This window comes from Aquila chrysaetos, chromosome 15 (genome assembly GCF_900496995.4).
Source record: "Aquila chrysaetos chrysaetos chromosome 15, bAquChr1.4, whole genome shotgun sequence".
Lineage (NCBI taxonomy): Eukaryota > Metazoa > Chordata > Aves > Accipitriformes > Accipitridae > Aquila > Aquila chrysaetos.
Genome location: NC_044018.1, coordinates 2374890 through 2391683, shown reverse-complemented (window position 1 = coordinate 2391683; position 16794 = coordinate 2374890). Strand labels below are relative to the sequence as shown.

At 40.7% G+C, this 16794-nt stretch overlaps 1 protein-coding gene across 10 annotated transcripts in view; it reads left to right on the top strand.

The window, feature by feature from the left end:
- Positions 1 to 16794, top strand: part of INTS9 (integrator complex subunit 9) — a 72923-nt gene that overhangs the window by 18879 nt on the left and 37250 nt on the right. For all 10 annotated transcript variants that reach the window (XR_005934062.1, XR_005934058.1, XR_005934061.1 and 7 more), the window contains exons 7-10: positions 2587 to 2707; positions 4742 to 4876; positions 9810 to 9921; positions 15744 to 15924. Coding sequence is in view for 4 of the 10 variants with exons in the window: in XM_030036888.2 (XP_029892748.1) it covers positions 2587 to 2707; positions 4742 to 4876; positions 9810 to 9921; positions 15744 to 15924 (549 nt within the window). In the remaining 6 variants the exon portion in view is untranslated. The remainder of the gene's footprint in view (positions 1 to 2586; positions 2708 to 4741; positions 4877 to 9809; positions 9922 to 15743; positions 15925 to 16794) is intronic.

Genomic DNA, 16794 nt, shown 5'->3' with positions numbered 1-16794 from the left:
TGCTTCTGTAAAATGGAGCTCCTATCCACCATAGAGGGTATACAGGGACTTAATTAATATTTGCAAAGTGGTTTGAAATTCCTGGTGACAAGTGTCATGCAAGTGTGAGTGGAACTGATCATTATAGCATGTGAGCAAACATCTACTGATCCACACATTAACACCTGGCTAATAGCACATGCAGGGTTGGACTGACATCCGTTATTTAAGAAAATGTAATCCCTGGTGAATTTTTTTTTTTTAATACTTGGCTGTTGCTAGACAGAATACTTAGTATTTCTGAGTCTAACTTTAATTTTTCAGGCTGATCAATCACTGTTACTGCTTTACAGTTCAGCTAGTTCTACTCTAAATAGTTAGTATAAAACACAAAGTATTACCATCTTCATTAGATAAAGCATTGAAGCATTTTAAATGCAAATACTGTATAAAATATAATAAGTTCATTATAGTGGCTTACGTTTTTCCATTATCAGATCCAGTCTGAACTAATTGCTTAGCAAGTTTTTATTACCATTGGTTTTTATTTTAAATGAGCAGTCTCATGGAAGCTCTATAGATGCTCAGCCAGGATATCTTTCACACTGATTAGGATTCAGAGGGCTAAAGAGGAAGTTTGCCTTATGAAAGACACTTTGTCAACTACCTGTTTGACGGTTTCTTATATCTTTCTGTAAAGTCTGAAACAGGCTGTTTCCTGAGACAGAGCAGTGGACAAGAGAGGCCAGCCTTCTGATCTAGTTTGGTACTGCCATCCTCCTCTTCCTTCAAACAAGAACATGTTATGTCATATATTAAATGATATCCTTTGCATTGAACAGGAGGGACTGTCTCTGTGCAGATGTCCAGTTAAGAATACAAGCTTCTGAGTTTCTTAAGCATAAATTTGTACACTGACCACTGGACCATGCTGCTTCGTGATACTTTCCGGTTTGTGGCTGTAGGTTGGCTCTCCCAGCATCTGCCCGCATTCATCTGGTTATTATGAGGTGATCCGTAATAGGATGTTAGTAGATTCACTCTGGACTTTAAAATATCCTCTAGTAACTTTCTGTACAAATTTTAAAAGTGTGGGTGACAGGTTGAATGCCAGCAGGGACACATCTGAGGAAACAGCAGTCCTCATTGTCTCTGTGTGCCACTCAGCAAAGAATGAAACCACTGGAGACTGGTGCCACTGGTCTCTGTTAGGGATCAGAGTATATTTGCAGGGTAGCCACAGAGTCAAGGGTAATAGAAACTTACTTCAGTCAGCAAGGACAATTCCCCACTTTTCTCCATTACCTGGAGATACATTCTCCTCTTCCCAGAAGAGAAGCTCCTGAAAGCATCTAACACTAAATGCTTCTTATGGTAGGTTAAAGGCTTTTACAGGCACTTTGCTTCAGTGCAGTGGTGGACAACTATCCACATTGTTTGGCGTTTTGTTGCTTATGACTTCCCAAAAAAGACCTTGAACGTTTTGTTTGTTTCCTTAAGCGCAGTATGCTTTCAGCCAGCATGTGCTGGAATTACAGTTATCACACTAGACCTGTACAGCGGTCTTGGCAATAGCTGGCCTTAATCCTTTCTTCAGTATCTTAAATTATGGAGGAGTTCACTGACCTAGTAGATATAACAATAAATTAAATTCTTTTAAACAAATTGATCAAAGAAACTTGACCAATTTCCATAAATCTTTGGAAATTGGTTTGAATTAGCCTTTGATTTAGCATTGGTTTAATATACAAAAAAAATCCTATTCTTCTTGCGCATTTGGCAGCTGTGCTGCTTCCTGCCTCAGTTCATGTTGCTAAGGAAGATTTATTTCCCAGAAGTTAGCCATCTCTCTTGCAGCCTGTGACATTACAGTTCACTTCTTCCCTTGACAACGCTGTCCAGCTAACTTGCAATGTCTGTGAAGAGCAGAATGGATGGATTTTACTTTAGTGTAAAACATCTTAAATACTTCCGTGTAGGAGATTTCAAAGAGCTCTGCAGTGTCAGCTGATGTATCCTTGCCAGTACGCTCGGAAGGGAAGTGGGGTATCTGAGTCGAAGGCAAGGAAGCTGAGATGCAGGGGCACATGCTCTTGTAAGAGACTGGTGACAAAAATGAGAGCAGAGCCAGCCTTTGTTCATGGTCTGGTACCTGTATTTTAATCACAAGATTGTGGCTTGCTTTTGTTTTCAAGTTCTTAGGATATGCAAAATAGACACTGATCCAAGATCCCAGTCATCTCTACCAATTCTAGTGGTGCATTTCATGTTGATATGTCAAATCAGCCAGCATCTTTCATCAGTGCTGAAAATAACATAAGAGTTGCTATAACACCTTCATCGCAGCTACTTCTTTGATGAAAGGGCTGAATAGGAACAACAAAAAAGAGAGCTGAAGGAGAGCAGTCTTTGGGGTGAGGCAAAACAGAGAGTGTGGTTCTGTTCCTCAACAGGCAGAAAGTCTTGCTCCTCGCTTTGAAGCACCAGGCATATTTAAAATAAAAAGAAAAAAGAGAAAAATTTAAGATCCGGAGAATATAAATGGGAGTAAAAGCTGGTGGTCCATCAGGAAGTTCTGAAAAGCCCACATCCCATTGATCTTTGCAGATTGCTGCCCGCCCCTCTGAAGGACGCGGTGGAGGTGTCTATGTGGAGGAAGTGCTATACCATGCCAGAAGTGAACGCTGCACTCAGTAAGATCCAGCTGGTCGGGTATTCTCAGAAAATTGTGAGTACCTGTGAAGCTGTCCTCAGGTCAACAGTAACAACTTGTTGTTTCCCAGCTTTTCTCTGGAAATGCCCTTCCTTTTCTGATTTCCCTCTAGGTCCTGTGTAAGATCTAGTTACCCTAGGCTAGGAAAACAAGACAAGATTATATTGAATGTCCCTCAGCCTGCCTCTCAGGAAGGGTTCTTGTTTGGTGAAATCAGGGAGTATCCATTTGTTTCTCCTTTTCCTTGGGGAGGCCAATTTTAAGGCGGCATACCTTCAAATTTGGAGTTGATGGCTGGCCCACTGAGAGCTGGGAGGATGTACCAAATGAATGTATCCTCTCTGTCTGTAAGCCGCATCCCCTTCTGAGTTACCATATCTCACTTCTGGGAATCTTCTGAGTGCTTTAGCCTCTACTTTCTTTTATACTGCAAATTAGGGATTGTAAACAAAACCTAATGGTTCGACCTGAACTTCCAAAACTCCTTTCCCAGGGTTCCCAGCTAACATTTGTTGTCTATAAAGCCATTGACTATAATCCATTGTAGTTGCTAGAATGAACTGAACGAACAATTCTGCAGATACACTGTTCCCTTATGGCCTGTACGCAGCATGTGGGCCATGATACCTGCTACTGTTGCTCAGGGCCGTAAGAAATAAAAAGGTTGGTTAAAGTAAGTTGTGTACCCAAAGCTTTTTATTTGCTCCTTTTTCTTAAGCAACACTGAAGTTTGGAGACTGCCGTTTATGTGTAAGACAGTTTGAAACAGGAACCAGTGCTGCTATGTACTAAATTTGGTGGATTTGGGTTTTTGTGGTGCTGCATTACAGCTGGTGAAAAAAGACCCCGAGCTACCACTAACATGGTTGCTGACATAAGTAACAGCTGGAGCTTTGTCTAGCAACTGGATGGGTTGAAGGCATTTGGACTCCTCAGTATCCACGGGTGGTTACTGTTCATTTTCAACTATCCTCACGGTGTGGATGTATCTTGCCTAATTTTAGATCTGTGCATCTGAGCCAATCGTTCTTTTATAGTTACCGGGAAAAGAGACATATTTTCTCTCTTCCCAAAGCTAACTTTTAAAATAATTGGACCCTAATTTGCCAGTAAACCCAAAACTGGGTGACAGCATCAAGAATGGCTTGTTGTCCATTTTACATGTCTGCATATCAGCAGAATCTAGAGCCTTGGTTTACACACTCTGAGGGATGGAGGCCCTGCCTTGTTTTGCAAGGCATCCAAATATGTATTGAGATACTAGAAAAATCATTAGTATTGCATGAATCAGATGCTTGTTCCATTATTCAGTAACCAGAAAGTAGATCACATTAGCGAGGTATATATGGAGGCTTATTTTCCTTTCTCAAAACAAGTATAACACATTACTGTATACAGATAAAGCAATACACTTTCTAATGACACCTGGAAAGCAGACCACATCAGGTTGCTTATGCTTGGAGCTGAAACTGAAATTTGGATTGAGTTTGCACAGTGTTGTTTCTAAATCACCAGTAGATAGCATTTAAAAAGAAATAAAGTTAGAAAGTGAGTGAGTTTGAAGTTAAGTGTATGTTTTCCACAGCAAAAAGTGTAACCCAAACAGAGTTTTGTATCAGGATGGAACTACTTGTCCTTCCTTCTCTCCTGCTGGCCAATACCAATAAAATTTGACTAAGGGAGTATAGAGTCTTCGAAGATGTAAAGCTCTTACAAGCTTCTTCAATACAGCAAAGGCAGGCAGAGGATCAAGGCCCCAGCTGATTCCTCCATTTAGAGTTACAGCTCTGTGTGAACTCAGCCAGATTCCATAGAATTCACATGGAAGAGAGACTTTATGAAGGTCCTACCTCAAGAAGAGCTTTTCTCAGAGTGTGTCCTGTTAGACATGGGTAAATAAAAACAGCAGACATAAAGCTCGGGAAACTAGCTTCATAAAGGCTTTGAATAGCAGAACTACTTTTAAAATTGATTCACTGATGATAAAATGACCTGTTTGACTTCTCTCGGGGGCTCACTCAAGTTCATGTCTCTTGCTGTGTGTTTCAGGAGCTGTTTGGTGCTGTGCAGGTCACCCCTCTCAGCTCGGGCTACGCTCTTGGAAGTTCCAATTGGATTATCCAGTCGCACTATGAAAAGGTTTCCTATGTTTCAGGATCTTCTCTACTTACAACACACCCTCAGGTACAGCCTCTGACTTTCGTTAGTCTTCTACAGGGTGAAGTGTCTTTGCTCCAAAAAAAGGGAGGGGCTTATTCCAGCTGGGATCAGGTGTAGTATAGAAGCTGTGCTAAGGTACCTCTGTTAGCAATTGTCTAGACTTAACAGGTGTTGAGAAGACATACTACCCTGATACATGTACAGGTATCAATAGTTACTAGGGAAAGACAACTAAAATTCTTTGTTATCAATGATTTCATGTTAACTTACTCACCAGCTGGGAAATTCTCTTTCACCTTAAATAGGAAATTTTCGACAGAGTTAAACAATAGAGCATTAGTGACTTTTTTTAAAATCCATATTTCACTGAAGAGTCTTTACAGGCAGTTCACAGCCTGCTTCTATATCACTTCTGAAACATCCTTCCTTGGGAGAAATGATAGCTAACTGGCTGCCAACTTTTCCACCCTGCTCTGCTAAGGGCAAAGTCTTTATAGTGCTGTAGATGTAATTTCCAGTAAATTAATTCTCTGTAGATCCATAAATTCTTAGTGCGAAGAATGGCTTGAAGTTTGCAGTACTGTATGCTTCAGAAGTTGTCAAAATAGTTAAAAGCAATATTAGCAGGAGGTATTTAAAAATAATTTAGAAAATGTGTCAGGTTCATGATCAGTAAGTAATTTCCCCCAAGGTGAGTATCTTCTAAAGAGCTTTGCTTCTGAGCATCCTTCATTTAAAAGCTTGATCTCAGGAGCTGAACAACTGCAATAGATAAACCATCCTTAATAGTATGGCTGTACTTAGCTACATGCAATGTATCAGAGTCTCTAAATCCCTTTTTCTCATCACCCTCATACTGGCCTGCATAGTGCTCTTTCGTCACCTTCTAGTGAAAGAGCAGCAGCAGTATTTGACAATATATGAGTGGAATATTTCTGTGAGGAGAAACTTTACACTATAAGAAGTAGTTTGGTGACTGAGGGTGTTTTCTCTTAATTTACATGAGATAGTGATTCAGTTTGTCAGGTTAGACTGGCCATGCTTCATCATTTTCCAAAGGTGAACATTTCTCTGGAAACTTCTGGTAAAGTCTGTGTTTTTAAGGAAATTACCTCCCTGTGGCAGGGAATGGTGTATGAATGAACTGCCGGTAAGAGTACAGCCCATGGGCAGCAGATCTGCACTCACTGCAACCTGCAGGAGAAGTGGTAGCAGTTAGACAGGACAGTTTCAGCTTTAATGAGTGCAGGAAAATGTACTGCAAGCCTACCTGAATCCCTAGGGACCTACGCTGTTTGCTAACAAGATATGAAGGCTGGACTATTCACTCTGCTGACAGTGTTGCTTGTCCCACATGCTCTCCAAGGCCCTCATTTTTTAGTATACAGTCCATTGCACTTTGCATTATTTTATACTAACACATAGTTTGAAGGAATAGCTTACCAGATAGTTGAAATTGCATTCAGTTTGCCTTTTCCTTGTTATTTACCACATCACAAATGTTCCCAGATATCATTTGCATTTCAGATACCATCATCATCTTATATTTCCTTCCAAGTGGTTGTTGAAGACAATGGATAGTTCTTGTTCCAGTTTAAATCCCTGTGAACACCAGTACAAGCTCCTACAATATGGTGATTCTGTAATGACTAGTGGTTTTTGTGAGCTGCCAACCAGCTCTTCATCTATTTGATGTTTGACAGACATTATGTAATGATAACAATATCTTGAGTGGCACAGAGTCAAAAATTGTGTTCAACAAATCAGCATGTTTTCATCAGGGATGAAAAGTTGTTTGACCTGTTTTTCCATAGAATCATGGTAAGCAGTCATAATGAAATTCCTATCTTTTAACAGTGTATGGAAACAGTCACTGCATTTTGTTTTAAAAATTATATCCAGTTAATCAGCATATGTTCATGTAAATACATATCCAGAGCTTTTTGAATTATAGTAAAACCTTAGCACTTTTGCAGTCTTCTGGAACTCCCTCCATAGTTATTAAAACCGGGCATCAGTTGACCAAGCTCTCATCAGCCATTTGTTTGTTTAGGGTGGTAAGACACAGATTATTTGGGCATACAAACGGAAGAATGCTTCTTCCTCTTACATCTTGTCTAATATACACAGTAATAGCCTAGAAAGCATTTCCTTCTCTCAAGGTGCAAACAGGATAAGGTTCATCTTGCTTAACTGAAACTGGGCCCCCACCCAGTCCTTCCCTCCTTCTCCCTTCTGCCAGCACTGGGATTTAAGTGCTGACATAGTGGAGATGGCAGCACAGGTGGGAATTAGCAGTCATGGGAAGGATTGCTTCTTTGGTATAAATTACGCCTTAAAGTTTTCTTGAAATTTTAAGTTACATCTAGGTTACATCTATAATCAGCAGAGGGTTATGGTACATCTGTAATAATTCCATCTCTATTAACAACAGATAGAAAGTGAAGCAGTTAGCTTAGCTTAGACATGGCCCAGGATGTGCAGATTAGCTGAAACTGGGTGCAGTGAATGCTCGTTGTTGGGTTGATATTGGATGCAGCAGCAGGAATATCTTGTGAAATCCGCAGCGGGTCTGTAGGAAGTGCAAGTGAAGGGTTCAGCAAGACTGTATTCATAGCTGCTGAAAATAACTGAAGAGCTTTAAAGAGTTTGTTTGAGAGTTCAGTCTGGCACCATTAATTGTTCCCTTTACTTCTGTCTTCTGGCAGATGGTTTCTGTTGAAAATTTTGCTTCACCCTCTACTGAGGCTAGAATTGACACTGTTGCCACTGAAGTGGAGAACAGGAGTTGACAGCATAGGTTCAGACATGTCACTAAAAGCCTTTTAAGACATGTTCTTTACATTAACCCACAAAAATCGATGCAAGCCCTCTCAGTGCAATAGCAGCTGAAATTATGCGTATCTAATACGGCATAATCATTATGTACATTATCACAGGCAGATTCAATATTATTTTTTATTGCATTATTGGCATTTCATTTTCACAGACACGCTATGTAGAGTCAAAGATTGCAATAAATCTCACGTAACAGGTCTGGTCCTGCAAGGCAGTGCACAGTGTAAACTTCTGTCAAAGTTGATGTGAAATTCCCCTGCATGTTTGACAGAGCAAGGTCTTTCTCAACTACTTAAGAATGGCACTGAGGGACTGTGAGCAAGGGAATTAGCTACACAGTGATTATCTAAGTTCAGTAGAGGAAATCTCTTCATCAGTCTCTTCTGGTAGAAGTCTTTCTGTTTGATGAGACTAGAGAGGGTCTATTAAGAATAAATAACCATAAAATACCATGCAGCTGGCTACAGTTGCCCACCTTTGCTTGAATAGTAGCTGTGGGAAGTGCATCCCAGCCCAGAGCGAGGCTTAAAGTTAACTTTTCACCATAGCTGTAGTGCATCTGCAGAGAGAGAAGTAGATTTTGCCTTTGCAAGATTGAATTATGCTAAATTTTGAGTATCAAGAATATATATTTAGTATCAGGTCACACTTAAGTATAATTTCTGAACATCTACTCTGTTTGCTAATGGAGAGAAGTGGGTATGCATTTTCATTCTGCTTTAATAAAGTGCCGGTATAAAACATGTCAAATGATTGACCTCAGTGAAAAAAGTGTGAGCCTTTATGCACAGTCAACGCAAAAGCAACGTTTGCTCTAACATTAGACTGCCTGCCAGTCGCCAAGTTGCCACACTGTTTCCTTGGACCATTTAATTGTCAGTCCCTCTGCTACATCTGTGAGCCACAAGATAGACTGTGCAGGTATAAACTCTTCTGTCCACTAGGAAGCAGACGTGGCATGGATAGATGCTTGTGATAGCTACCCTCAGCACTTCAACCACATAATCTAGGATTGTACCTATGACTGTAGGTCGTCAGTACAACATATGCTGTAGACCCAGCTGATCAGAGGTCATAGCCCTGTGAAGTCATTTATTTCACTTTGACATAGCTTAGCCTCTAGCACAGTCTTCTAAGAAAGGTATTGTAGGAGGGCATAGTGCTAATCTGATTCACTAGGGGAGACTAGTAAGCCAAGTCATATTTTCTCTTATTTTAGCTCTGGTGTTGCATTGGGAGCACTACTTTTTTGCATGGGGTTTTTTTGTGCAGTTGAAGCCATGATTTTTCACCTGTTTTCAACTGCTGACTTTTAAGGAACTACTTGTCTGTTTGGCCTGATACTATAGCTACATTAAAAAATTAATATGCATAAGTGATTATTTCTTAGATAAATTAACAACATTTATCAATATTAAGGAATCTAAACCCATTTCTCTTTTCTACCAGCAGTAGCCATTTACCATTTCACAATACCAGACTTCTAAAAAGGCCTGTGCAAACAATCTGAAATGAGTATTTGAAAGTCATGGTTGTAATACTGCGGGCAGAAGAGCAGACTTCACAGTCAAGGGAAAGCCTTGTGTGGCATTCAGATTCATACACAAAATTGAGAGCTTCAAGCCCAAAGTCCTTTCCTGATCTCATCTCTTCCAAAGAGAATCCACTGAATGGTTGAGGAAAATGGTACTGCCCCCTGTAGACAGTGAGCCCTGGAAATCAAAGCTGACACCTTCATTTGCAAAGGGAAGGGAGAAGGAATGCAAGTGTCAAACCGTTCCTGACTGTACTGCCACATCCTCGGCAAAGTATTGCCTTTTCAGTGTTGAGCTCCTGAGGCCATGAAATGATTAGTCTATGGAGACTACTTTGCGATGGATCCGGTTACAGTTCTGTTGTTTGTTTTGGGCTGTGGTATGCAGGTAAACAGTTGTATGTATTTTTATTAACTCCAGTTGGGTTTTCACAGATGGAGGAATGTTAAGTTTAAAGTGTTCCATGTGTTCTCTTTCTTGGTCACTGTACATATTTTGTATTGCAGTCGTCTTGGTACAGAGCAGAGAAACCTTGTGTTATAACTCTCATGTTACTCATTTTATTTCACTGTGCTGTGTTTCAGCCCATGGACCAGGCTTCTCTTAAAAATAGTGATGTTCTCATCCTCACGGGTCTTACACAAATCCCTACTGCTAACCCAGATGGCATGGTAGGAGAGTTCTGCAGCAACTTGGGTAGGTCATTGAAAGAAGTCTTTTGCCTATTTTATCATCTTATTCATTGCTTTGGGTGGGAAATAATTCTGAGATTCCTGGAATTGAATAAGTTGTCCAGCTATAGCTTCTGGCATAAAACTAGCTGTTTAGATTTTACGATGTGCTCCTGATGTCATTAATACAGTAAGTGCTTGGAGAGACACAAGTTGTACCTAAAATGTTTTGGAATGGAACAGGTATAATGAGATTTAATCATCTGCTGCTCTTGGTTTTCTAAGTATGTCGCTTAGCTGCCAACAGACTACGTGTTGCCTAGGTTTTGGATATTGTTCCCAGCTGAAATATTACTATTTCCTTCCTGTATATCAGCGAGTGTAAAATCTTTACATGCTTTTTTATGACTTTCAGTTTTGAAAACAAGCACATCTGCTTCCCTTCTTACACCTGATTTTTAAATATATCAAAAGCAAACAGCACAATCTCTGTTTAAAAAAATATATCAAGATATATTTATAGACCCCAGAAATATAAAACCTAATCAGACGCTTTCACAGCTGGAAAAGCTGATAATTGCAAAGCTGTGATATCAGTGTGAATGGCAGCATTTTCCTGTCTATTTGGAATATCACATCCAGTGCTGTTCTCTCCTTTTCTCCCCTTCCCCCACCTCAGTTCCTCTGTGCTCTCACCCTTCTGTCATCAAACCACTTTCTCATGTCTGTCCTGCTGTATATTACCTATTCTTTTATCAGAGATCTTCCTTTTATTTTAAACTAACTACTTTTTACAAATAAGCTTAAAAAGCTTGTGATAAGAGGATTATTACAAAGGTTATCAAAAGACATTAGAAGTCTAAATCAGGGAATCCTCACTGTAAGCAAGTGTTCTGGTCCCTGTTACACACCTGGGAGAAATTTGAGCTGTAGTATTTAGGTGGCTTACCCAAGATTGCTGAATAAGGCTGAGAACAGAACGGAAGTGCAAACAATTCTTAGTCTTACTTTTTACATGTGAATGTACCCTTGGAGAAATAAAAAAACACAATACTTTGGTTTTTTTCCCATTCTAAAATCCTTGTGCATATTCACAAGTTCTGAATATCTATGTACTGTCTCACAGTCACAGTATGAGACTGCCATGGTAGTGGAAAGCAAATGATACAAAGGATGTGGTAGATTTCTCCATCAACCAGCATCTCTAAATCAAAATCAGGCATCCCTGTTTAGGATAAGTTTCAGTTCAAACAGGAGTCATGGGTCCTGTTGTTGGAGGTGCAAGGTAAAATTATGTGGGTTTTGTTTATATGAAAAAACGAGTTACAGGGTCAGGATGATTCATTGTAGTGTAAATACCTATTAATAGAGTGTGTTTTGGCATTTTTTAAGAATTGTAATCTTGGATTATACCAAAGATCCTCTCTGCCAGCATCCTGACTCCAGCAGGAATCATGAGCAGATGTCTAGCGCAGAGTGGAAGAACAGGACAAGACTACATAATACTTTCTCCTTATAATCTCATAGCCTTTAAGTATTTTTATTTCAGGAATTTCCTGAATCAGACATGGCTTTTGTGTAGTTAGTAATGTTCAGTGGATTTCTGTTCCAGGAACTTGTTCAACCTCCCCTTGAAGCTGTGTTAATTCATAACACCTGTGATTTCCTTTCCTACGTGATGCATGTGTTTATACGTGTGTGTGCATTATGGTCTGTGTTTTCAACGTTTTTAAGCATTGTTAATTTTATTACCCTATGAGCTGTCGCAGATAAGCTTTGGTGACCTTGTTGTGCTAGATCCAGATGTGCTGCTCTTCTCTGTCCCTTCTGGACCTTTATGGGGGTTACTGCCCCCTGACAGACGGTAGCATGGTCACATCCTATCATCTTACCTTAAGCCACCAAGGAAGCAAGTCTGAGCTGAAATGTTAGACTTTGTACTGGAGAGGCCGAGGACTGGTATGTGTTGCCCCGCTGCCAACTCTGCTGCAAATAATGCTGTAGCAAGCACCTTGGTGGTCACTCGTGTCTTGAACTGCAACAGCTGTATGCTGAATAAACAAGAGTGAGACTGTTGTTAATGAAAATGCTTTTAAAAATTAAACAAAGTCTTAGAGATGTAGCTTAGGCCAAAGCAAAATCCACAAGATGAATGCATGTAAGTAAATGTGTTACATATGTAGGTACAGGTGGGTGTTCACCTGCACAAGTTGTTCTGGTTTACAGAAACATTCTGAACTATTTTGAGGGTTTTGCAGAAGGTCTTCAAGCCAGCTTCTATCTTGAATGAGACAAACTCAGAGAAATTAGAAAACTAGTAAAGACCAAAGGAAGATATATGCTTAAAATGATGCCATTGTAAGAATCTGGAATTTGAGTGGTATTTAGCAAAAAAACACAGCAACCTGAAGAAATTAAATAACGCCATGAATAATGTAGTGGTAGGGCTGTCTTTTACATAACACCAGCAGTGTTTACACATCTACCCCAACATCAGGAGAAGAAAATAGTGGATCAGTTTTCTTTCAAATGTGTAAAGAAGTCCAAAAAGCAGTTGGTTACTGGGAAAAGCAATAGAGTAGGCAATCTGAGCACAGTAGTTTTCATATATTTTTCCCGTTTCCAAAATGTTCAGGGGACTTCAGAAGGAGCTCAGAATACACTAGGTAAAAACTCTAAAGCAGGCACTGGAAAATTACCAAAAATGTGTATCATGAGGTAACGGCATGTTTGTGAGTAAGTGTTGCAAAGCACAGAAATGGAAGTGTGAAAATTTCACCTTGATCTCTGTTTTCATCCCCGCATGTAGAGTTTGTAGACGCTGATTTCCATTATTACCAAGTCACATGCATGATTTCCTCTCCGCATTGTGTGTGCAGCACTGAAACCATGCTTTGTCACATCTCCAAGTTCTTCTCAGTTTAGCCCAAACCCCTTTTTTCGGTGCTCAGCACTGCAGCACCAGCACTCTGCAGCTCGAGAAAAGCAATTGTATTTTTACATTGCCTTGGGCATCATCAGCAAAATTGCAAGACTGTCTGTAGGGACAGTTTGTGATATTTTGTGTGCGTGTGCGGTCGTGCCTCTGTGTGTGTGTGCATGTGTTTATATAAAGCAGAAAAGAGCACAGTTTGCTTTTTAGGTGCCAACTTGACCTTGTGGTGGCAGCTGTTCGAAAAGCAAGTATCTCATTGTGAGTTGTAAATTGAACAACTTGTTACGGAGCTACTGAAGGAGACTAAATTTGAAATGCCAAGATTATTATACAACTTTTATCAAGAGAGTGCATCCATCAGTCACAGAGATAAATTGGGCTTTAAACAGCTTTCGAATATACATGTCCTCTTACTGACAACTGTAGAAAGTTGCCGTAGTGGCGCAGAGAGCCAGATTGGACCTGCTGCTTGCATGGGAAGCAATATGCTTGTAAAGGTTTTCATCCCTGTTTTGGAGAAGCTATGGGGTAATTCTTATCCCTTTATGGAACCACTTAACAGCACCCTCAAGAAGTAGGGCCCAGCTGTGCTGACCCCAGCACTTAGAAATAAACTTGCACGGTGGAACCGAGTAGTGTATTCTAAACCGAAAAGTTGTCACACAGAGCTTTGTCAGAGGTGGGAGAGCCGTGTTGCTGTCCTTTCCTGTCCTGGTGACTAGGAGTGTTCACCAGGCCAGTTACAAAGGTGCATCCCCGTGCTGCCAGAAATGTGAGATTCAACGGGCCAGCAGCCCGGGGTTGGTGGCCTAGCGGGTAGGGCAGCTGACTGGAAGAGTGCTCCGTTCCCTGGATTGTGATTTTATATTAATTATTGGTAACCAGCTCTGTGGTTTTCCTAGGAACAGAAACTCAAGTTGGCATCTTCTCCAAGACCTTACCCTCTGTTTTTTTCTCTGTGGCCCCAGGAATCTTGAACTTCTGGTTGTTTTCAACTGAAGAGGCTTGAGGTTCCCATAGCAAGCCAATGGCTGCAGGGAAGGGAGAGCTGTGAATTCAAACTCTGAGGCTTAGGAATGAAACACATTTTTCATGGCCCCGACAAATTCTTTAACCAGCCCATCTTTAGATGAACGCTCTTCCTCCTGCCTCCTCAGAGGGAGGAGGGAGCCATTTGTCTTAACCAGGTGAAGCTAGTTGGTGCCGGAGTGAAAGAAAAAGGAACCTGTTTCATGGAGACACACACCTTGGTGTTTCAGCCAGTATCTTTGTTCAGAGACAGAGCTGCAGACATAGCCCTTTCCATAGCATTTTCCACTTACCACTAATGCTCCCTGTCTCTGGCCCATGCAGCATTCTTGTTGCTGTGGATATAGGTACTTATCTTTCCTCTTTGCAGAGTTTTTGGGTGCATAATGAAGCAATGGCAAATTCTGGTCCTGGAGCCAGAGGCTTAACTTTCAGCCCCCAGATGGCTTTGAAAATATCGTTCATAATCTCCTCATTCCTCTCTTCACATCCTGTTTACAGATGGGATAGTTTAGACTTAGCCATGTAAGAGGGATAATATAACACATTGCTGGGATGTTTTCTAATATCTCACATTCTAGAAAAATGTAAAGTATTGCTATTCATATTCACAAATATTTTGATGGTGTAGTTTGTATGTGACCCAGAGAAAACCTAGGCAATAAACTCACTACGCTGCATTTAATAACTCTGATACAGAAGGTGTCTTTGAACACCAGTTGTTGATGAGAGCAGTGTGTAATAGGCACTGACTGCTAAAAGGAGTTAAGCACCCAAATGCATGTGAAAAATCCTACTACAGAGTCTGTGCATTTCCCTAGACTCCATAAAACCTTTAAATATTCAGCCATAAAAATCTCCCTTGAGCATGTAGGTGGGGCAAAAAGACCCTTAATGTGCTAAATCCATACCCTATCAAAGCTTGTCAATAAATTGAAGTCAAGGAATTGATTATGGCAGGGCGTAATATATGTGTTTTCAGGCTCTTCCACAGCTTTTTGTGTAATGCCTTGATGCATAATGTTACTGCTGCTGCACTGCAATTAACATCAGTAGATGGTTTTACTCCATGACCACAGATGAAATCCTAGTGAGGCAGCAATTGCTCAGTGAGCTGGACAAAATATTTCCATTTTCCCATAAGGTACAGCATTTTTGTAATTACTTCTGCCAAAAGAACAAAGTATATGCTCTGTACTTGCTTTTGCTGTTGTACTCAGATCTGTCTCAATTACAGAGTAAACCTATTTTTCTTTTTTCTTTTCCTCATTTTTCTCTAGTCACATGCTGTCTACAATTCACAGAGATTTTAAATTGTTCTTGTTATATTGAAAGGACAGAAATATTTAGAGCTTTTAAAAAGGAGAAACACTCCACCATACACTTCTACCTTTTGAGGGCTGTTTGAAACAACCACATCTTCACCCTTTCATCTAGAGCACTGAAAACTGAGTACAGAACAGTTTACCATGTGTAGTGCTTTCAGCTGAGCCCTGTGAACTGTTGTCCTTCCCCTCTGGTGGACAGCTAATAGATGGAGCAGGGTTTATTTTGATGGTAAGGTGTTTTGTGTCACTCATTTATCCTCATGTGCCAGTGCAAGACCGCCCTCTCGTGTCAAGAGTTTTGCATGTGCTCAGTCTGTTATGTGGCCCCCCCAGCTAATGGAGTATAATCATTCACTCCACTAAGCCTGGAGAAGGCAGTAAATAAATGTATTTAATGATCAGAAGTGTTCCTCCCAGTTCGTATGCATAATGTGTTCTGCTTATTCATGCAATAGCTTCTTTCTATACCTTATGTAATATTTGGATTAAAGGAATTATATTAAAAACTTTAAATATGAACCCTGCTAATTGATTTTTACTTTCTCGCTCCTTTAGCTATGACTGTCCGGAATGGAGGAAATGTGCTGGTTCCCTGTTACCCCTCTGGAGTAATATACGATCTGCTGGAGTGCCTGTATCAGTATATTGACTCTGCCGGACTCTCCAATGTCCCTTTTTATTTCATCTCACCTGTTGCCAACAGCTCCCTTGAGTTCTCCCAGATCTTTGCTGAATGGTAGGTGTTAAAGGGCTGCTTCATTAGCCTCAATTCACGCACTCAGCTATGGTAAATAGATATATGCAGGTTATCTCTACTTGACATATTCTAATATATACTTGATTTGAATTGTGAACACGTTTCTTGAGTCACAAGGGTGTGCGTGCGTGTGTAAGTAGATGTTCTATAATTAGGGAAGCATCATTTCCTATAGAACATACAAACTCAATCTGTGCTTTTTGGTACTTGCACTGATGATTAAATTATGCACCTGACTTGAGTGAATTTTAGCTGTGCCTGTTTGCACATCTTATCCAGTGCCCCCAAAACTATACGATGGTCTCCCTGTATAAGCAAAATAGATTTTTTCAGGCTTAATTTTGCTGAGCCAGCAATGTATTTTCATGGCCAAAAAAAAGCCAACAGTATCCTGGGCTGCATTAGGCAGAGTACTGCCAGCAGGTCAGGGAAGATCCTTCTCTGCTCAGCACTGGTGAGGCTACATGGAGAGTGCTGTATCTGGTTCTGGGCTCCCCAGTACAAGAAGGATATGAGCTTACTGGAGCAAGGCCAGCACAGGGCCACAAAGATGAGGAGAGGCTGAGAGAGCTGGGACTCTTCAGCCTGGAGAACAGAAGGCTTGGGGGGGATCTTATCAATGTATAGAAATACCTGATGGGAAGAAGTGAGAATGAGGGAGCCAGACTCTTCTCAGTAGGACCCACTGACAGAACAAGAGGCACAAATTAAAACACATGAAATTCCATCTGAACAAAAGAAACACACTTTTTTACTGTGAGGGTGGTCAAACACTGGAACAGGTTGTGCAGAGAGGTTGTGGAGTCTCCGTGTATGGAGACACCAAAACCCAACTGGACGCAGTCCTGG